The sequence below is a fragment of the Phyllostomus discolor genome, chromosome X (assembly GCF_004126475.2).
Source record: "Phyllostomus discolor isolate MPI-MPIP mPhyDis1 chromosome X, mPhyDis1.pri.v3, whole genome shotgun sequence".
Taxonomy (NCBI): domain Eukaryota; kingdom Metazoa; phylum Chordata; class Mammalia; order Chiroptera; family Phyllostomidae; genus Phyllostomus; species Phyllostomus discolor.
The window spans coordinates 24,635,232-24,658,735 of NC_050198.1; the positions used below are offsets into that span (position 1 = coordinate 24,635,232).

Sequence of the window (23,504 nt, forward strand, 5' to 3'; positions counted from 1 at the left end):
TTAGAGTAGTAAAATTGTGCTTCTTAAAGTTATCAAATCAACCAGTTCAAAGAATGACCAACAATTAGTATCCTGTGGCTGAGCAGGTTACTGCACTAATTTTTAATGGTATTCAAATTCAAAATCATAGCCCTGGCTGGTGTAGCTCAGTGGCTTGGGCGTGGGCTGCAAACCAAATGGTCGCCAATTCGATTCCCAGTCAGGGCACATGTCTGGGCACCCGATTCAGGCCGGGTCCCCAGTGGGGGCCATGTGAGAGGCAACCACACATTGATGTTTCTCTTCCTCTCTTTCTCATTCCCTTCCCCTCTCTCTAAAAATAAAATAAAATTAAAAAAAATAAAATATTTTAAAAATTTCAAAATCATGTATATTTTAGTTTATATCCGCACTTAGCACACCCAGAGTTAATTTTCAAATATAAGGTTCAGCCTATTATTAACTTGACATGTTTTGTTGAAGTTTTCATTTTTTCCCTAATTCTGAAAGTACATTTATACATTTATACATTCTGAAACAGCATTTCAACAGATAGAAAAAAGGTGGCAAATCAGGTCCAATTTCTTCTTTCAAGGTTAAATTAATACTAAACCATACTACTCAAACATCTTCATGAAAATTAACTAGAGAGTGGGTAGTTCTCTGAAACTTGTGTAAATTTTATTTATTACTAAAATCACATTGAAAACATCTTAAAGTTAAGACCCAAACCCCCTATAAGAAAAAATCTCTATGGGCATCCAGTCCCTTTGACTGAAATTGGGTAACAAAAGAGGCAAAAGACATGGTTTGTGATGAAGCCTAAAATTCGAATGCTAGAGTGTTTAAGCTTTAATAAAGTATATACCAATTCCAAGTACCAAGCATAATTATCAAAATTCAAAGTTGTACTCTTAAATAAGCATCAAAAGCAATTTTGTTCACTGAATCCTATCTTACTTTTGATTTGTACAATGCATTCAGAAATGAGTTACAATTAGGAAAAGTGTCCACTGAATGCATCATGCTTAAAAATGCAATTAACATTCCAAAACCAACCATACTTAAAAGGGAAAATACCTGAAAAGTTAACTGTTTTAATAAAATTATTTGAGGCAATATTATCCTGTGGATAAAAATACATTTGTTGTATTTTTACATGTAGATTTCTACATGAAAGACAGGATTCAGCTCTAAATAGAATAGGACTGACCCTTGATAAAGACATCTTAGACGGACAAACCGATGTGATTACCACTGTAAGGAGAACTAGAAACAGAAGGATAAAAGGTAAGTTAAAGGAAGGATAGATGTTTAGTCACTTGCTCCTGAATAGTGGCAGAGTTGGGCGAGAAGCAGGAAATGAAGGCAGAAATAAGACATAGAAGAAAGGCAAAGAAGACCTCAACTCTGACCAGAAATGAACAGAGGATCAAGCAAAGTTGAGAACAGATATGATATAGCTGCAGTGAGATGCTGGAAACTAGAATTTGAGTAGTTACAGAAGCTCAATTAAATCATCTAAAAGGGAATTAGACAAAACATCTGAAATTTAATGAAGAACTACTATTATATTGACCAGATAACTTGGCATGGTAGTTGTCATTTAAAAAACCTTCCCAAATAACATCAAGTCACCAGAAGACCTTTGCTTCCAGTCATATTCTTTCAAGCTTATCAAAGTCCCTGAATGATTGGGAGAGATAGCACAGTACTCCAAAAGGAAACTATGCTGAGATGTTTCGGTATCAGAAACTCCATTAGACTCTGGACCGACCTTGGATATTAGATTCTTCAAAGTGAGGGGACTGGACCAGGTTTCTTCCAACAAAAACATTTTATCGTTTTATTGATAATGAATTAAATTGGGATTGTTCAGACTAACCCCAACTTTGATGGGGAAGTTAAGCAAGATAAGGAAACATCACAGAAATTTCATGTAGGGACAGAGCACTCAAATCCATTTCCTAACTAATGCTGCATGCAGAAGTATCCTGTAAACTAAATTTGCCTAACAGAAAAGTTACCACATCCTCAACAGACCAGAATGTTGAAGTATTTGGGATCATTGACTAATAGGAAGTACTGTCTCTTTTCAAAGACTGGGTTCTTTCTCTTTTACCAAAATCCTAAACTGAAAGATAACCAAGGTGCTAAATGTTCACCACCAGTTGATTTACGAATGTTTGAAGAAAATAAACTTGAAACAAAGAAGCAGATATTTTTGGTCAAATTCCAGACATATGTTATTAGAAATTAATTACTGGCCCCACCAGGTTAAAGAAGAAGGGAGGCCCTGAGAATCTATAGAGCTGATATACACACAAGTGAGTGTCACTGTTTTTTTAAACCTAGTTTATTAAATATTGCTTCTTTGGGATGTTTTTATAACAACTCCCAGAACATTTTCATGTGAGGATTCAAAGCGGTCATAGTAAAATACAGCTTCAATATAAAGTTTATCACAGTTTTACAGTATTCAAAATGACAGACCTGCTTTAAAAAAACAAAACAGAAACCAAAAAGGACTATTACACCCAAAACATAAGAAAACAATTAAATAAACAAGTTTGGCATTTCCGTAACTTTATAGTATAAAACAGAATATTGACTCTATGATTGGCAAGCGGACACTGATGTAATAATTACCTAGTTTGAAATGTGTCCCATTTAAACACACTATACAAGTTCACTATACAAAAGACTGATGGTCTGTTTGATGAAAGAAATGCACCCTGAAAATTTTTGCGAATTTAGAATATTTAGCTCTTTAAGTCAAAAAGTTCTTTTCCTTTTTAAAACTGAAGGCTGAATTCAGACTTTCATTTGTCAGCCTTCCTGGTTTAAAAACAATAGTGTCTATGGACGCCCACCAGGGGGCAGTGTAAGATTAGCCATTAAATCACGAACAGCTGCAAATATTGTGCATTCACCTGCAACAGAGAAAAATGGTCATTAGCTATTCGCAATACAGGAAAGATGATGTCAACACACCGGTGGGGTAAGGGTAATTAAGTCTAAAATTAGCAAGAACTGTAAAGATCAAAATAAAAGAATTAAATTTTAACTGCACAGGTTATAGGGGATTAAGCTTTGGTGTTAAGTATCAGATGATTTGGTTTGGGTTTTGTTTTTTTCCTCATGAGGAAATTTGGGGCAAGCCTCAGTTAAATTTGAATTTAAGAAGATATGCCTAGAATTTCTCTATAGAAACAATGGATTAGGAGAACTGGATAAACCTTTCAGCTGGGCTTCAAGGGTACTTACTGACAACTGGCTTACAAATTTTGAATCTAATGAAAAGATCTACATAGTTTGTATTTATACATTAGGTACACCAATGGTGTCCTTCTAATGTTGCATTAAAGGTCAGATAAAATCTCCATGACAGCACTGTCCAACAGAACTTTCTGTTATGATGGAAATATTCTATATGTGCACGTGGCTACCAAGCACTTGTAATGTAGCTAGGGTGACTGAGGAACTGAATTTTTAAATTTTATTTAATTTTAATTAAATTTAAATAGTCACATGAGACCACTGGCAATTATATTGGACACCACAGTTCTATGACATCTATTGGAGGTTTCTCCCAAATTTGAAGGAAATGATCAGCTTCTGGAGTTCAACATTAAAAATCAATTAATACTTCTTAAAAGTGTATTTTTCTTAAAAGCACTTCAGGGGAGGAAGTGATGGTTTTGGGAGGAAGGGAGGAAGACTGAATTATGGTACAACAATCCCAAAACAAGATTTGTTTGGGGGAGTGAGGAAGTTAATGATTCATCCTCTCAATTTCCCCTTCGCTGAAAAAAAAAATACCCTGCCTCTTCCTTCCTATAAATATTAATATATTTTAATATAATAAACCAAAACCAGCTGTAAATATTATAAACCAAAAGCTGGGTCCCTTCCCTAGAGCACAGCCTAATACTACAGTGACTGAAAGTGAGAGAACTTAATTGAAAAGGGAAAATGTGCAGGGGCCCTGTATAAGTTACTGCACTCTTCTAGCACTGGAAAATTAAGGTAGAGAAAGAAAATGAAATCCAAAGGTTTAACCTGTCTAAGGTAGAAATATAACCAAACAACAACAACAACAACAACAAATTTCCAAGATATCCCAACAATTTCTTAAAAGAAGTTATATCTTTCTTTTTCCATTTGAAAAACACATTTTCATTATTGACAGGTAGAAAAAGGCTTGATTGCCATATAGGATCAAAACATTATTTCCTTTTAACTTTAAATTCCACAAGACATAATAATGATAATCATCTGTTTGTGAAAGAATAGTGTTTTATTAAAGTTCTACTAAACTACTATGTTGAAAATTCTGACAGCTTTAAACTTTCATTCTTAAGGACCTATTTTTAGCTGAAAGAAGAAATAAGTCAAAGGATGAAAGCAGAAAATTTTAAGACGTGGAAGTATTACAACAAAAGAACCATACCCTTCTCTACTGCCCAGTGCATTCCTTATAAACTATACTTGAGTGAGAACTTGCCTATGTATACAATATGGGGAAACAAACAGCTAAAAATACAATTTCTCCCATGATTCCTGTTTCTAGTAAAATTTTGACACTGGTACATAAAAATGTTTCAGAGAACAACTTTCCCTCATTTAAAACTATAACTCTGTTATACTATTCTAAACAGAAAGATAGCAGACTTCTGTAATATTAGAAATAAGGAAATTGGAAGAAAAGTTCTCTTTGCTGAGCTTTATGTTTTGTAATCAAGAATTTAGCACTGCCATGAGTTATGTGTTAAGCATAGGCTACGACAGTAGTGAACAGACCTTGTTTGTCTTGCCAGAAACATTCTGGTTCCCTTCAAATGCTCAGTTTGAGAGCTTCATTGTGCACTTGGTGAAAAGGTTCACTTGCACCCGCCTGAACTTATATAAGAAGCCCAAAAAGCAGTGATGCCATTTGTATCAGCTTTTATTCTTCACAAAACATTTTGAAGATACAGAACTTTTGAATGATATTGTTCTACTCATGATTGAACCATGAAATATGAGAAACCAACATGCATTTCAACTTGGTGATGTACAGAGAGGCAGGTATCAATGGTAGGGCAGGAATTCACAGCCATGGAAAATCCTATCATCCTAACCTAGGGCTTTGTGGCAATGTGTGCTATAAATACAAGCTTCTGACATTAGCATCTGGGTCAATCCCAATAGTAAGTCACTAACAAAAATAAAGTCCAGGCAGCAGAGACATGGACAAAAACAAAGAACCAGTGAGAAAGGAAGAAAGCGACAGGCAGACATTAAAAGGGCTATAGCAACCAGAACTCTATTACTAGGATTGGGGGTGAGGTGAGTAAAGAGAGAGCAGCGGGGAGGAAGGGGGAATCCCTCAAAAGAACTGTTATAACACACAGGCAATTAAATATCATCTACTGGTCATGTACCTTGTCGTGGTGGGTTCATCTCTGCAAACCTCTTCAGAATGTTGCTGACCATCATAGGAGCAGCAACAGAAGAGTTCTGCTGTCTGGGAATGTCTGCCTGCTGGGTTGTACCTGAAGCCATGTCATAAATGATTGGAACTATAATACTAACAGGTTCTTGGGGAGGGACCGATGTTTTCTGAGTTAGTTGAAGCTGTAGATACACAACACACACAAAGAGAATAAAAACAGTTAAAACACTTGAGCAAATTTATCAAAGGTACTATCATTTACTATCAGATTAAGATACATCAAGCAGAAGAAAACTAAATATGACAAGTGACACACAACTGAATATTATGATTAATATGCAACTGTCACAGATTATGTAGTTCAGCAACTTTCTACTAATACAAAAACTGGGATTACATGAAGTCTAAACTGACAAGGAATCTGGACTGGTATTTGGCAGCAACAGATAATTTCTGCAATTATCCAAGAGGTGCTGTATTATCCTCACACGGCTTTCTCTTCAGAAGCTCTGCACATACACACATGCTGGGTGGTACTTACAAAAAACAGTATTTTAGATTTCAGCACCACAGCAGGAGTCCCAGGAGGTGCGATTGGTGGTGCACTGGGAGGGATCGTCAGACAAAACTGAACATTCCATTTTAGCTGTGTTGCCTGGTCAGGAAACTTTTGAAAAAAAAATCAAGATAAAATGATATGAGCATTAGGAGTCTACAAAGTTAGACAGAATTTTATTTTATACCAAATTATCAACAAGCAACACAAAGTTGGTAACTGGCATATTTTCAAAGGAAATATATATGTAAAGTTAGTAATTGAAAAGTCAACTATGCATTTATGTGATGTTTCCGCTCCTCTCCTCTCACTTTTTTAATTCCTGTGAATTCCGAATCCTCAGTATCTCTGACATCTTTTTTATTTTCACTGATGCCATGGAGCTCAGGTTTTATTACTTCTCCCATGACCTCTTAATGGTCCCTTCCAGTGGCCGCCTCTCCCAGTCCACCCTCACACCACTGCTAATGTTCTAGACCTGGGGTACCCAATCCCCCGGCTGTGGACAGGTACAGGTCTGTGGCCTGTTAGGAACTGGGCTGCACAGCAGGAGGAGAGTAGCAGGCTAGTGAGTGAAGCTTTGCTTGAATTACCATCTGAGCTCAGCCTCCTGTATCCCCCTACTCCCCACTCACTCTGATCCGTGGAAAAACTGTCTTCCATGAAACCAGTCCCTGGTGCCAAAAAGGCTGGGGACTGCTGTTCTAGAGAATGGCTCTAATCTAGCTCACAGATGTTCAGTGACATGCAATGCTACATGTTGTCCCCCACCTCCTCCAAGGATCAACACCTGGCATTCAAGGCCCTTCGTAACTGGTGCCAATCTATACTCCCCAGTTTTGGTTCCAATTCCTTCCCTAAAACAAACTAGTCAGAGTGTTAATAATTTAAACTATATCCATTGATGCTTTTATAGCCACATAAATATTTACTCCTTTAAAAACCCGAATATCTTTTTGACATAAATAATTTCCTATGGCCTATCAGAGCAGAAGCCATACTGTCCCAATATTAAAACACCAACTGAAAAAAGAAGTGAGGTATTTGGAATCACCCAAAGCAATAGTAGAAACATTAAAATGAAAGGGCTACTGTAAGACTGGAAAAATATAACCAGTTATCACCTGGATTCCATCGATACAATTATATAATCTCATAGGAAAGAAGAGAAATTTAAAATCTCCTGGGGAAGATAGATTTTTTTTTTTATAAATGGCATTAAGACAGTTAGGGGCATCTGAAAAAGCTGGATCCATACCTCACACACATGACACCAAGACATATTTAAAATGGATTCAAAATTTAAATATGTAATTTAATTAAAAAATGAATCCATACAGTATTAGAAGAAACCCTAGGAGAGTTCTTTCATTATCTGGGAGTAGGAAGAGTGTATTAAATACATTTGTTTCTGTAAGAGGTAAGCCACTGGAACTCAGGTTGCTTGTGGAGAAGGAGACTAAATGGCTGGACAGGGATGAATGAGAAATTTCCCACTGTATCTTCTTATTCTAAAATCGAAAGATACAACAGGATTATGTTGTCTACCCGAAACATGATATTTAAGTGAGAAATCAAGAAGAATTTAAGAGAAAAATAAAAGTACCTAAACAGGTAAAAACCAGTGAACATTGTTCCCACCAACTCCAACATCCTCAAACATACCTGGCTATAAGAATTTGTGTTTCTCTGTAACTTACCAGCTCTAGTTTCATAATATGCACACAGTCCCTGAGGATGTGTGTAGGAGCTCCTAATAGTTTGGTGAAGGCTATTAATGTATTGGCTTTAAATGGTGGTCCAGCAACCTACAGGGACAAATAAAGCAGGTTATTCTTCATTCCACTTTGACTCTTCTGTTTCACTGATTACATTAACATCATACATTAATAAACACATACTCTTGTTTCAAAGAATTTCTCCAAAACTTGAAGTTCATCAGGTTTCCACTGTCCTGCATTCTCAGGTGTTACTTTTAGCTGAAGTGTCTGATTGGTTTTAGGACTAAGGGCGACTCTGCATTTCAGCGCATCTGTCTTAAACATGATCACCCCAGGTTCATTGGAATTTATCAGTTGCAGCTGCAAAACAAGGATGCATCAAATTAGCATGTAAAAGAATGTGTAAGACAAAGAAAAAAATGAAATGTTACCCAGAAAACTGTTTCAAAAGGAAAACAGTTGCTACCTGTTCTGAAACAAATATGTAGGCGCTGAGCAACAAAACTGCTAACACCACTGCAAAGAGAGGCAATCAGACATTACATGTCTTTTGATGGAGGAATGTGTAACACCACCTATGAAATATCCCTATAAAACAATAACCAACTTGAGCCTGAATTACAGTAGTTAGACCCAGAGGATTGATTCATATTATAGATCTAGAGGGGTCAAAAGAACATGTTAAATGATTCTAAAGGGATGCAATCAGCAAAATCCAGACTCTGACAAACTCTATAGGACAAATGATATTTCTTTAACAAATAAATGTAAGGAGGAATGGGGGAATCTATAGTTTGAAAGAGACTTAAAAACTTGCTTGGGTTCTGGCTCAAACTGTAAAAACGGTGATATATTGGGAAATCTGGACACCAACCATATTTGATAATAAATTGTATTTATGGATGAAATGATGCCTGGAATTTTGCTGTTAAACAATCTGGGAGGAACTACAAATGAAACAATACTGGTATGAGTTACTGTTGAAGGTAGGTGATGGGAACAGAGAAGTTCATTATCCAATTCTACTTGTGTATATACTAAAAATTTTCCACATTAACAAATTTTAGAAAACTAGCACACTAGGAAAAATTAAAAAAATATCTGGATTGGGACCTTCTTTCTGCTAGTCCAGGGGTTGGTAAGTATTTTAGACTAGATGGTCTGTGTCACAACCACTCAATGATGCCATTGTGGCTAGAAGCAGGCATAAATGACATGTATTGAGTGGGTCTAGCTGTGTTCCAATAAAACTTTATTTACAGAAACAGGTGGTGGGCAGGACTTGTCTCCAGGTCCATAGTTTACTGACCTCCACTCTAGCCTGTATGTTGATTATGCTGATGAGAAAAATGAGTTTTAACAAGCTGAATATGTATATATATGGTTTTTAAGCGGCAGAGGCGAGCCTAGATCAGATTACCATTTTAAATGCTAATTTATTTAACCTATGTTAAAACCTTTATTTTTTTCAAATCTGAATATAAAGGTTGCCACATAGCTTGGTGCCACCCACGGAGTGGGTATTTTCAATATTCATCATCCTGTCTACCACCTCATAAACAAATATATACTTCAACAATAATTATAAGTAACTAATATGTACTGAATACCAAGACATTATGCTACAAGCTTTATATGTAATATCTCAAATTTCCACAACTGTTATGAGCTAGGCAGATACTATTATCTACTATTATCAGAGATGTGGAAAAATGGCCAAGCTCATCCTAGCAGGTGGCATGGTCTGGTACAAATCCAGGCAGCTCGACTTTAGAATGGGTGCTCTCAACTCTGAACTATCTCCTAAGGGTATCACCACAGGATAGGTTAAAATTCCTTTTCTACCAGGGTTTTTAGTCAATTCAAACTGTTTGTGTATTTAAAAAGCAGCTTTCAGCCTTGTGATCTTCATAATTTTATTTCAATGGAGACAGATTTGAAGTCAGCCCGCCTGCAAAAGCATTCTAGAGGACAAGTAGCTACTCATATGTTATTCTCTACAAAGCCAGATGTCCTGGATACACGTGTCCTATGGTATTAAGTGGATCTATCTCCAGGTCCATGTTAGCCACAGCATGAAAAAATTATAAAATGAAGGAGTATGTTAATGTAAGAATGGAAAAGAAAATAGTGGAGTCCATTTGTAATAATAGGGCTGGGTGCAAAGTGTAATTCTAACAAGCTGGTTAAAGGAGATGAGGAAATATCACTTTAGTTCAGACCCTACTCTGATGGGCAACTTAGCATCTGCCTTTGACAATCACTACTTATCAGTTAGCTCACTAGGTACCCATACCGTTTCTTGTTGAATAATTCTTTGAAGATGTCTTCTCATGATGACCGATCCAAGGAATCTTTCAAGCGGAGAACAAAGGTAACTACCTGCCAGGCCAGGCACAAGGCCTGGCGTTGGAGAGGGCAGCAGTAAAATGTTCAAGGCACTGTGAGTGAGGATGGTGGGTATGGAGGCTGCCCAGGAACGCTGAGGTAGTTTACGAGGTGGGGGCATGTTTGTTGGCATCGTTTGGGAACCTTATGGGAAGGAAAACATGTCATTTCATTTATAAATACATATTATCTCATTGTTTCCTGGTTTGTTTTTAGTACAAATCTTTGACATTCTATAGTAATCTCTACTGTTTTAGTTGCTTCTTGTGGTGTAACAATCATATATTAGCTTCCTTTGCAGTGAGAGTTTGAAACAATGCCTTCAAGAAGGAATGCAGTCTATCTATTTCCCTACCTGGATTCTGAGTTGGCTTTCTGACTTGCCATGGCCGACAGAATGCAGTGGCAGTTGCAGGCCTAGGCTTTCACTTACACTCTTGGAGCTCCCTGTCCAGACACCAGGTGAACAAGCTCATGATCAACTAGGAGACTACATGGAACACAGAGAAGCCGTGTGGCTAGAGTCACCTTAGATCAGCCAGGCCCCAACCAACCCAGGAGCTGACCACAGATGCATGAGTAGGCCCATTAGAGCCTGGAAGAATCACCCAGCTGGCCTCAGCCCAACTGCCAACCTGCAGAATGGTGAGTGAACATACGACTGTTGCTGTTAAGTCACTACAAGTCACATAGCGAAAGCTAACTAACATAATTATATTATTCTTCTCTTTTGTGTTAATTTACGTAACACTGTCAGAAACTTTACGTATCTTTTCAGATCTAGTATTGCAGCTAAGGTAGTAGTCAGTCATAACACAGGTCTCAGAAAAGTTGTGGAAGAGACATTTCTCTTTCTTAAATTTTGCCTGACTTTGATAATTAACTCCTATTGTCACCGATTTGCTAAATGGTTAAAAGTTGAAATTATTAAGCATCCCCATTCAACAAGTAGATCATGATCTTCAAATGTGAGGATGGAATAAAATAGGTCATTTGTTGGTTATACTAAAAGCAAACATAAAAATGTTGATTACGCTCACTTGTTCCAGCTCGAGGGGAATGAGAAGCATCTGGAACTGGAGAATGTAGTGACGGGTTGGCTGGTGACATTCCAGGCAACCGTGTTGCCGGTGAGGGGCCAGACACTTGAGGAGACCCTGGCCAGTTCCCTGCTCGTCCACTTGGAGACACCATAGTGTATGGAGAACTGGGGTCCAGGGTTCCTATAAACAAGTAAATAACGGGTTTTCAAAAGCAGTATTTTAATCACGGAAAAGTATTTGACAGCATTTAAATGTTTATACCCTACAGGGTGATACATTTTTTTCTTTCAGTATGGTATTTCACTGAAGCATGATGCTTAACATGGCACATCTGAATATTCTGTGTAGTTTACGTACTTTCTAACATGATATAAAAATTACATAAAACAAGACTGAGAAAGGATAAAATTTACCTTCACACAAGCTTCAGGATGTGTAATAAGTACCAACTTACACCATATAATAAATCAATTATATGTTTGAAAATAGTAAGCAAAAAAAATCTCAAAGCTCCATTAAGGAAAGAAATCTTACATTTTAAAACCAACTCCGACAAATTATGTTTTCATTCTACTCAGAGGAGGCTGAGAAGAGAAATATTTTCCATTTTCTTTACTTACTGAAGGCTGCATTGAGTAAGAAATGAACCAAAGAATTGGGTTTTGAAAGGAGCAATTTTCTGAACAATTTGGTATTTAAATTTCACCCAGCAGATATTTTTACATTTACACCCTTTTGTAACTAAATGACAAACTGAAAAAAAAAAAACAAAAAACTTCTATCATATTATCAGAGGGTAAATGGTCCTTACTTAGAAATCTTACAAATTAATAAGAAAAAAACCACAAGAACACAGGAAGAGGATATAAACTGACACACATAAGAAATACCAGAGGCTAATGAACTTCACTAATAATCAAAGCAACATACATTAAACAGTAAGATACCATTTTTTTACCTATCAAAATGACCAAGATATTCAAAATAATCATAATACCCCACGTTGGCAATGATGCAGAAAAAGACCTTCTTCTATAATACTAGAGGAAATTGGGATAAGCTTTCAGGTGAGCCAACTGTAATATGTTTCAAGAGCTTTAGAATTGCTCAAACCTTTTGGGACAGCAATTCCACTTCTAGGAACTTACCTAAGGAAATAATCATGTGAGCAGAAATGACACCATTTTTAGTTCTGAAAAAATGGAAACATTCTACCATATCATAATAGGAGAGCAGTTAACTTATGGTATGCCTAGAAAACAGAATACTATGAAGCCATTTAGTATGATGATGTAGAGTTTTTACTGTCAGGTGTTTCCACAAATATTAACAGTAAAGAGTAAAATAATCACAGATACTACCCAGCTGTAAAATCTGAGGAAACTCATTATGTTCTGATTTGGCGTGGTATTCATGATATATTTAAGTGAAAAAAGTAAGGAACTAATCACCATGTGCAGTATGCTGTCTGCCATGTGTATGTAAAAGACAGGGGAAAGAACACTTACATGTACTTGCTTATTTATGCATAAAACATCTATGCAAGAGCAATAAAAAATTAATGACACTAACTAAATGTCTCTGGGAGGAAGAACTAGGTTGCTGGTGGAACAGAAAGGAAACACTTCACTGGCTACTTCTATTCTTTATCTATTTGAACCAACCTGAAATAAAATTTTTGAGTTAAAGAGTGGAAAAATTCAAGGCTCAAAATAACACATAGGATAGGGTCCCAATTTTTGTTGTTGTTGGGCGGGGGTGTTTGAGGCGGAAGACAAGAAGATGGGCAGAGAGCAAGTGAAAGCAAGAGATTTGAGCAGATCGGCAAGCAGGGGATGTGTGACAGGAAGAGTGAGGGAGAGAGGGAAAGGGAGAAAGTCCAAAGCATACAAAAGTGGTAGGTCTCTGCATGGTGTGATTAGGAAATAGTTTATTTTGCTATTTCCCCAATAAACAAGTGCTAAATTTGCAATAAGAAAATAATTTACTTAACAAAAACGACTTTCACGTCAAACTCTTATGCTACAGCAACTTCCATGTACGGACTCACCATGTGGACTAGCAAAACTGGCCCCTGGTCCTATTGAGAGTCCATGCGAGGATGGGGGAGGAGTTGGAACAAATGACGCTGGTGATGGGGCTCTCAAAGCCCCACTGGGGGAGCTTGCGGCATGCAGATTTCCTAATAAATGAAAATAATTATAGATGATCTTGCAGGACACATATCATGTCCTGTTCAAGGACCCCAAGTTAAGACCCTACAAACTAAAGAAACAAATAGTAAAGCTCCCATAAGCAGCACAAAAGAAAACTAGAATAATTTTATTATTGAAAAAGAGAGATTAATTCCACGGGGCCCAAATTCTAGGTCTTATATTGGCTAATTTTAAAAAATATTCACTGTACTTTTTATTCACTTGTTCAGTAACTAGGCATGAAAGTACACTTCATGCCAAGTATTGTGTGTGGTAGGCACTGGGAATGTAGCACATAACGAGACGAAAATTCCTGTCCTTGTGGAACTTATATTCTAGCAGAATGAGAAAGACTTACAAATATATGTCAGGTAATAATGAGTGCTATGGAGAAAAACAGGGCAAGGTAAGGGGGCAATATTGTGCAGTGGTTGAGGTGGGTGCTGTTCTCTATATAAGATAATCAGAGAAGATTTTGTGAGCTGAGAAATAAAGAAAGTGAAGGAAAAGGTATGAGGATATCCAGGGGATAAGATATTCCAGGCAAACAGAGGAGCTAGGGGAAAGGCCCCAAAGGTAGCAGCAGTTATAAATAACATGGAAGAGGCCAGTGCCGCTGGAACAGTGTGAGCAAGGGGGAACTGGGAAGATAGGAGGTCAAAGAGGCAGGGGGTGGTCTTATCACATAGGGACTTGTAGGCCACTCAAAGGACTTAGGGTTTACCCTGAATGAAATGGGAAGCCATGAAGAGTATGCAGCAGAGGAGTCATGAACAAATTTCTGTTCCAGAAGGATCACTCTAGCTGATGTGTGAAGAACAGACTATAGGGCAGGGACAGGGACAAGGAAACCAGTTAGAGGATAAGTACAATCATCCAAGTGAGAGATGGTTAGTGACTTGGGCAAGGGCACAGGCTGAGATGGTGAAAGTAGTTAGACTGTAGATAAATTCTAAAGGTAGAGGTGGCGGTATTTGGTAACTGACTGAAGGTGGGCATGAGAGAGAGTCCAACATGACTAACCGTTTTGGCTCAAGTAGCAGGAAGGAAGGGAATGCCATTTACTGAGATGGGGTGCTTGTGAGAGGAGCAATTTGGGGCGGGGAGGATACTGCTAGGTTGGTTAGGAATTTAGTTTCAGCCATGGTGAGTTTCAGATGTCAACTAGACAGCTAAATGGAAATGTTGAGTAGATAGCTGGAAAATACAGGACTTGAGTTCAGGGGAGAGGCCTAGATAGGAGATTTAAAAAAAACGAAACAAAACAACTGGGAGACATAAGCTTAAATATGAGAGTATTTTATGAGAGAGTATTTAGCCATAAGAGTAGTTTTAACTTAGAATTATCAGAGGAGAACTATGACTACCAAAACTATGAATAAATTCAACATTAAAATACTTGCTACATTATCATAACTATCCTCCATATCATCAAGTTTGAAATTATCTCTATGTAAAACAATTTCACATTTTCATGTTCTATAATATCTAATGCAATGCCTTACATTCAATATAATATGCTGATCGATTTGATTAACTTTTAAGTGTAATTTTGCTTATTTAGCTGTGTGACCTGGATAAGTAACAACTTCTCCAGACCTCAGTTTTCCTCTATAAAATAGGAATAACAGGTTTCCACCACAGGTTTGCTGTGGGAACTAAACGGCTAAAATACTTTAAGTAGTATATACCTATTACTATCATTATTTCAAAATAATTATTTTTCTTACCTTCTATGTAAAACCAATCTCAACTCTATCCTAGAAAACTTCTATCCTCCTTGCATTCTATGCCTCTGTGTCTCCTGTTTTTCTCCTTGCTCCCTGGCTGTTCCTTCTCAGGCTCCTACACTGTTGACTGCCAGTGCTCCTCAGGAACTGAGCTCACCCACCCACTTGGGCTTCAACGACCTTTGATGACATGAAAACAATTTCCAAGTTTTCATCTGTGGTCCAACCCATCTCTGACGAGCAGGTAGGAGATCTTCTACTCAAGAAACCTGACACTTGCCTTCCTTGCTAGATGATTAAGCTTAAGAGCAGGGCTGGTATCTGGCTCACAGATGAATCCTCAGCACCACACAGTATTTGGCACAGAGCAAGTGCTTAGGCAACACCAATGAATCATTCAGTTAAAAGTAAAATTTTGGCATCCTCAAGTAATTTTACAGTGCACTTCATGGGATTGTCAACAGAGTCATTTTGTTTGGACAAACAGGCTGTGCACTGCCCAATAAGGGGCAGGCACTGTTCACGTATAATGGGGCTTGGCGAACTTTCTGTAAGGGGTCGGTCATCATGGTGGGAAAGCAGCCATACACACTACAGAAATGGGTGTGGCGTACTCCAATAAAACTATTTACAAAACCAGGTGGTGGGCAGGACTAGTCCCACAGGCTCTTGCTGTTGACTTCTGACACAGATCATGTAATTAGCACCTCTTGGAGTTGGACCATGAGTCTAGCTCTGGGTGACAATGCCTCCATTTAATTTAAACCTTTTAAATTGCTCTGGAATCATGAACACAGATTCCATAATGCTGACATAATGAATGAATGGCAAATATCTAGCCACAGACTAGAAAGGGAGTTCTCTCTGAAGTCAAGGCTACATGTGCAGTACTTCTATGTGTGTATATTTTAGATTTAAAGGTGAACAGGACAAGAGAATAAGTAATATCTTACCTGGGGACTGTGTGTGCATCATAGATGGAGACTGACTAACTGTGCTATGATAGGATGTAGGAGGTGAAGTAAGAGGATAAGCGCCTGATGATCCTGGCTGCTTTGGAAATGGCTGAAAAGAAGAAATTTAAATGTAAAATGGTCAACTGCATATAGTATGAGTGTAATGGCTTTCCCCAATGGATACCTTCAGTGTTAACATTTACACATTTCATGGAAATGTGCAAAATCCACACTGATGGCACAGGTTTTTAAAAACTCCCTGATTTTCAAATGTTTTAACAATAGCAATATCCTCATTCCTGATCTTGCAATACCATTGCTTATATTTCTCAAGATGTTTCTTGCTCCTTTTATCTGTCCTAGTTTAACTGGCAGTGTTATTTCTGGCTGGGTATAAAAAATAGTGCATCTTTCACTCAGTGGAATTTTGGAGTCAATGAAATATGGTAGTTCAACCTGGCCTCTACTTATCTTTACCTTCATCTGTAGTAATGAAAACCCTAGGACAATGTAAGTAATCCTTTCTACACTTTTTTTTTAAAAATTGAGGTACAAATCACATATAGTGAAGTGTACAAATCTTAAATGTACAGTCAGATGAATTTTTACAAATGCAATTGCCACACAGATCAAGATATTGAAGAACATTACCAGAACCCCAGAGGTCACCCTTATACACCTTGCCTTTACCACCTCCCTAAAGGTAAGACTCCTCTGACTTCCATCACTCAGGTTTGGTTTCTGCCTGGTTTTGCACTTCATAAAAATACTGAAAGAACTCATTACATACATGGCATCTGACTTCTTTTGTTCAACTTTATGTCAGCAAAATTCATCATGCTGTTGCATGTAGTAATAGTTTGCCTTCTCATTTCTGTAAAGTATTCCATTGTGTAAACATACCACAATTTATTCACTCATTCTACTGTTGCTGGGTATTTGGGGTATTTACTACTATTTGAATATATACTGTTGCTATGAACGTTGTTGTGTTGATGCGTTTCTGTCACATGTACATGTAAGAGCAGAATCATTAAATCACAGGTATACATAACGTTCAGCTCTAGCCCTCTGGAATACTTCTAAACCTCACTGCAAGGTAGGTGTACCACTTCACAAACCCTTGAGCAATAAATGAGAGTTTCAGTTGCTACTAATGGCAAATGTTGGCAAGGATTATCAATTGTTTTCTTAAAGCCACATTTGTGGCTATGGGCGTTTATCTCATTGTGCTTTTAATTTGTATTTCTGTGATCCTGAATGATATTGAACACCTTTTCTGTGCTTATTAGTTATCTGTATATCCTCTTTTGTGATTACATTGGAGATTACCTGGCATCATTTTAAGCACATGAGTCTGAGGTTAATGATATTTCTGGTATGGTTAATACCATTTCTGGTACTATTTACTTCCCACCACTGGAAGCCTTGTCCTCATCACCCTCTATTACTATTTTTTCATGAGCATCTTGGGCCCACCAAGGACCTCTTTGCTTTTTAACAAAGAAGCCCAGACATCTGTAGAACCTGTTAAGTTAAACAAACATGACGCTGCTTGGAATTTCAGCCATATGTTACCTGTTGCTGGGGTGGTGGCTGGAGTTGTGAGATTAGAGAATCCATCATATCTCCTCCTATGGGAGAAGGGGGATTATCATCCTCATTTACAGACCTTCTTCGAGCATCCTGATTGCTGTCAACAAACATATTCAGGAATGTCTATGGATATAAACAGGCAAAATTTAGATTATTTTACCTAACTTTAAAGTGTTTTTTTAATTATTTGTAATATTTTAACAGAAATAAACATATGTCTATCTCTGAAATGTAAGTTTAAGACATGATCGCCATTACTAGGACAACCTAAAAGAAATACTGGTAATTTTGAAGGGGGGATACTGAGGAAAACTGTTACACATAAAAACAAAATCAACACATCTAGGTTTAAAAAACTGTATCAACTAAGAAGTACTGTGCAAGCAAAAAGTTGAATAAGGAATTACACCCTGGTACTTCTTAACAATAGGTCAAAACATTTTCTTATTAATTTCTGAACCAAAAATGGGGGGGATCAAAAGTTGTATCTTAGAAAATTTCCTTTTTAGTGAGAATTCTCACATTTTCAGCTAGAACTAAACCCTCTATCTATTCCCTTTTTTAATCTAATATGACTAAATATTGAACCATCAAGAATGGGGTAGTCTGTTTTAGAAGGTATGTCACCAAAAACTAAGCAAGGCTCCCAGAATTTCTGTCAAGTACAGATTTTCATTAAATTTTTTTTTCTTTAAAGATTTTATTTATTCACTTGCAGACAGGGAAAGGGAGGGAGAAAGAGGAGAGAAACATCAATGTGAGAGCGATATATCGGTATATTGATCAATTGCCTCTTGCATACCTCCAACTGGGGACCTGGCCTACAACCCAGGCATGTGCCCTAACTGAGAATCAAACTGCTGACCTTTCAGTTTGTAGGCTCACGCTCAATCCACTGAGCCACACCAGCCAGGGGCTGATTCTCTTTCTTTTAATACTGTGTATTTCCTTAGTCTTCACAAATATAGACCATAAGTTTATCAGAATCATGTGAAAGCTTTTAAAAGCACATGGTCTGATTTCTAATTAAATATGAATTCACAACACACATTTCATCTCCCAATACTCTACCTGAAGCACTTATAAAAACATTTTTAAAGCAACAAATGACAAAGATAAAAAAAGAATGGGAAAAGAAAAAAATAGCAATAAATTCTGGAGGCAGCAGAGCAGATGGTTGAGTAGTAAATGAACTACCCAATGTGAGGAAGTTGTATACTAAGCAAGCAGTGGGGAAAGCCAAAAAGCAAAGCTATTTCCATCTAGATCCCAAAAACGCTTAGGAACTGGTAGCACCAGATACCTCCGGAAATAGGGATGAAGATAAAACAAAAAACCAAAGGACTGGATGAAAGTCTCTTTAAGAGACACCAAAACCAAGAGATATACAAATGGCCAATAAGGCACATGAAAAGATAATCAACATCATCAATCATCAGGGAAATGCAAATCAAAACCACAATGAGACCTTACACCCATCAGAGTGGTTATTATAAAAAAGACAAGAAATAACAAGAGTTGGTGAGGATGTGGAGAAAAGGGAACCCGCATGCACTTTTTCTGGAAATGTAAACTGGTATAGCCACTTGGGAAAATAGTACAGATGTTCCTCAAAAAAATAAATAAATAAATAAAAAATACACTACCATATGACCCAGCAATTACCATTTCTGGGTATTTATACAATGAAAACAAAAATACTAATTTGAAAAGCTGTTTGTGCTCCTATGTTCACTCCTGCATTATTTACAACAGCCAAGTTAAGAAAACAACCTAAGTGTCCACTGATACATGATTGGATAAAGATGTATTGTACATAGCCCTGGCTGGTGTGGCTCAGTGGACTGAGTGCTGGCCTGCGAACCAAAGGGTTACCGGATCAATTCCCAGTCAGGGCACATGCCTGGGTTGCAAGCGAGGTCCCCAGTAGGGGGTGCAAGAGAGGCAACCACAAATTGATGTCTTCTCTCCATCTATTTCTCCCTCCTTTTCTCTCTCTCTAAAAATAAATAAATAAAAATCTTTAAAAAAAGAGACTGAAACCCTCCTGGAGCCCCTGTCACTTCCACTGAGTTAGGTTGACCTCTGTCACCCTGGCAGAGGGTCTCTGATTGGGGGACTCTAGAATAACTGAGAGAAGGGGTACCATATTAAAAAGGAAAATTAAAGTTTACATACTGACTGCTTAAACACTAGTTTCATTCTTTTATTTGACTTGCCAAAAATTGGATGCCAGATGCACACCATCTATGCAGACTTGGAAACTCTTCTCTTGGTACTCAAACCAGCCCAACCAAAAGATCTGACACTGGGAGTCACTCAGAGAAACGGCACAAGGAGAATACCCTGTAGTGAAGACCATGGTCAGCAAGTCTCACTTTAAATAAGAGCAGGGTTAAGAATCACTTAATATTTGAAGAAAGATGCTAATATGAAAGAGATCAAAACAAAAAAAGCAAGATGGATGAAATGGAGATTTTGTAGGAAGAAAAGAGGTTAAAGAAGGCAAGTTAACCATATGCAACAGGATGTCATGAAATGAATATTTAGAAACAAGAAAAAACTCTTGGAAATTTTTTAAAAGACAGCAAAAAAATATCTTGGCAGAAGTGAAAAACAGGATAGAAGGAAAAAGTATGGAAATTTCCCAGAAACAAAGAAATTAGAAAAAAAGAGAAAAGATAAGAAAATTAAAGGATGAGTTAAGGATGTCCAACACCAGAATAGTAGGGATACCAGACAGAGCTAACTGAGAGAACGAAGAAGAATAAAGAAACAATATAAGGAATTCCCCCAGAACAAAAGGTTGTAAATTTCCAGACTGTAAGAGCCCACTTAGTCACATAAAGTTCAAGAATCTGGACAGGATTAAACTTCTTATTGGTCATATGGAAGCTAAAAGACAATGGAACAATACCTTCAAAATGACTGCAATCTAGAATTGTGTATCTAGCCACTCTCTCAATTAGATAAGGGTAAACTAAAGACACTTTCACACAAAGTCTCAAATTAATCTCTCATGTACTTTCTCCCAGAAACTACTTGGAAGCATTTGACCAAAACAATGGAGTAAACTAAGGAAAAGACATGGGATCCAAGCTACAGGACACAGAACACAAGAGAGAAGTGAAGATACCTCTCCCTTTGTTATCCTTCTGTAGATTCCTAAGTCAAAATTTTGCAAAAGGTCTGGGGCACTACCATTCCAGTTTAGAGGTCAGAGGACCGTGGAAGACATTTTTTCAAGATGTAACTGGTAAGATATCTGACAGGGTGAAGTACAGAAGGAAGTTTGGAAGAATAGTGTTTACATATCCACAATAATGTGAACAATGAAAAATTACCCAACCAAAATTGCTATGTAACCATATTGTAAGGATAGGAGGAAAAGAAGGTATTTGTGTACTGGGATCAGCAACCCAGAACATGGAAGAGGCATATAAAAAAGCATTAATTTCTCATCTTTCATTGTAAGAACCAGATAATGCCTCAACAAATTGCTATGTAAGCATCTATTTAGAAATAAGATGTAAAGCCCAAGAGAATCCACTACATAAGAGTTGAAAACACGGCAGGAAAATGGGCAAGAGGAGGCTGCAGGGGACTAATTTTCAAAACAAGCCATCTGGAACTATTTTACTCCAGAATCTCCAGGGATTGGGGCCCAGGATCCCACATTTAAAAAAGCATCATAGTTCCACTGATGAATCAAGCCTACTTAATAATCAACAATAAAGACTACTTTTAAAGTTCTTCAGTGTTGCAAATAGTAAACAGGACTCTTCAGTGTCTTCTACCTTGCTTATCACAGAGAAAGGAAATAAAGGAAAAGACATTTTATCATAAACATAACATACATAAACATACCCACAACACTTTATTAGAACTTCTAGCACCTTCAGAACAAATTGGCAGAGATAATGTGTTAACATGGCTACTTACTAAATTGAAACACAAATTTGTTGCTTTTCCCCATTATCTCCCCTTCGCAGGAATTATTTGAGATCATATTTATGCTTATTCATGCTGTAACACTGAAGTCTGTTACCTTTAGTCCTGGTGCAGGATAAAATCCTTCAACTAACTTGCTATTATCAAAAAGACTATAGGCACCATCCCGTATTGCCACAACACCTCGACTCCGGCAGTATATATCAATGCAATACATGTTTCTGAACGCCAGTCTGATATGAGTGGACGACTGTGGCAAAATGGAGAAGCACTGGTAGGCAGTGTTGGTTCTCTGGGTCAAGCCCAACATTGGCACAGTGGGGAGTTTGTTGATGGCATTTAATGGAGCCTGAGTATCAAACAGTACCTACAGTAAAAAACAAACACAGTGAGAGCAGCTGGTTTCTGTACAATGCTAAAAGCTCAGAATTTTCGATGTGTAACTTTCACAAATGAGACAATGTCCTTCCAACACAAGATCACTGTATTCATTTTGAATAAAAATTCCCCAAGAAAAGTGGGAGACATAAAAATGACAAAGGCACCCACCCTCATCACTAACACTGACTTAATCTTATTTTTAAAGAGAAAATAAACTTAATTACCTGTAATAACTGAACCACATTTGGTGTTTTGTTGAACATTTCTTGAAGCTGATGGAGAATAGTATTGTGACAGTTACTGCAACCTGAGTTTGGACCAACAGTTCCCAAAGAAATGTGAAATTTCTGATGTATGGAATTCCATTGGATACTAATCTAAATCAAAGAGAATACATGTTTCAGAAACTGAGAAAGTAACAGATTCAAGTATCAGAATAAATCTAAATTAGATCTTTTATGAAAGCAATGCTTAAAGACTGGACACTTTAAATTCCAGATGTGCTGTTACTATAGACCAGCACCCTCACTGAGCATGTGAGTTAGATAGCCCTAAATAAAACAGATAGCTCTAAATAAAACAGAATGTCCTAAAGAAAATATTTTGACTAAACTTTATTTTAAAATTATCATTGGTGTTCCTAATTTTCACTTTTCTTTTGAACTGACAAAGAGTCACCCTTTAGGTGCACACTATCGTAAAAAGAAAAGAAGCCACACCCAACACAGATGTTTTCATTAACAGATTTTTAAACACTCAGGTAATTTCTGATATTACCTGATGTGGAGAGGCTAGAAAGAAGCCAGCTGGCTAAATTTTCATACTAAATTTCTAGGGCTTTACATATGAGGTAGAAAAAAGGAAAAGGGAAGCTATGGATTATGGGAAACCAAAAGTAAGACAGGTTCAAACAATGTTAATGATCACATGATCAAAGCACTGACATACCATATTGTTCAAAACCACTGAGGCATACACTTCATTATAGTGATCACATTGCTAAGCAGATTTGAAATTAGTTTAGAACAAAATACAAATACCAAAAGTACACTACCTTGTCTAAAACTCAAGATTATATAACTATCAAAGACACTATTAATTTTTGTTTTCAATTTTAAAGAGTAAAACATTATAGTATACTATGTTTATGCCAACAAAGTATTTAAAATTTACCATTTTATCTCTAATTTGCACTTGAGCCCTCAATTATCTCAAGGCAGTTTTTATAATTTTTGAATTCTTGATTTTTACAAGATGTATGAGAGGAACTTCAGTTTTAATAAATCCATATACTTACTGAGCTTCCCTTGGTAGTCCCGTAACACAAGATAAGTTTTCGGTAATTATAAACACGAACTTCTGAGAAAATATTTAGATGAGCAGGTATGTCTAAATAGAAAGGAAACAAAAGGTAAGAGTATACATGCAAAATTAAAGTCTATATTTTTGAAAAAGAGGGTATTTTGGCAATATATTCATAGATCAAAAGGTCTCCAAATATGTAATTTATTAACAACAAAAAAAGAAAGCAACAGCATAAACACACTGTAGGCTTCCATTTCCATTTCTAT

The 23,504-nt window shown here is 37.1% G+C and overlaps 1 protein-coding gene across 3 annotated transcripts in view; it reads right to left on the reverse strand.

Annotated features, from left to right (window-relative positions):
* Positions 1–2,095: 2,095 nt before the first annotated feature.
* Positions 2,096–23,504, reverse strand: part of MED14 (mediator complex subunit 14) — a 72,646-nt gene continuing 51,237 nt past the window's right edge. For 2 of the 3 annotated variants that reach the window (XM_028522167.2, XM_036016412.1), the window contains exons 19-31: positions 23,231–23,322; positions 22,158–22,310; positions 21,650–21,919; positions 17,584–17,724; positions 16,003–16,114; positions 13,175–13,306; positions 11,122–11,304; positions 9,990–10,225; positions 7,874–8,053; positions 7,673–7,780; positions 5,958–6,083; positions 5,406–5,598; positions 2,096–2,912 (exon numbers count right to left, since the gene is read on the reverse strand). In XM_028522167.2, coding sequence (XP_028377968.1) covers positions 2,839–2,912; positions 5,406–5,598; positions 5,958–6,083; positions 7,673–7,780; positions 7,874–8,053; positions 9,990–10,225; positions 11,122–11,304; positions 13,175–13,306; positions 16,003–16,114; positions 17,584–17,724; positions 21,650–21,919; positions 22,158–22,310; positions 23,231–23,322 — 2,000 coding nt within the window. In that variant the 3' untranslated portion in view covers positions 2,096–2,838. The remainder of the gene's footprint in view (positions 2,913–5,405; positions 5,599–5,957; positions 6,084–7,672; positions 7,781–7,873; positions 8,054–9,989; positions 10,226–11,121; positions 11,305–13,174; positions 13,307–16,002; positions 16,115–17,583; positions 17,725–21,649; positions 21,920–22,157; positions 22,311–23,230; positions 23,323–23,504) is intronic. The other variant, XM_036016413.1, reaches the window with a different exon arrangement.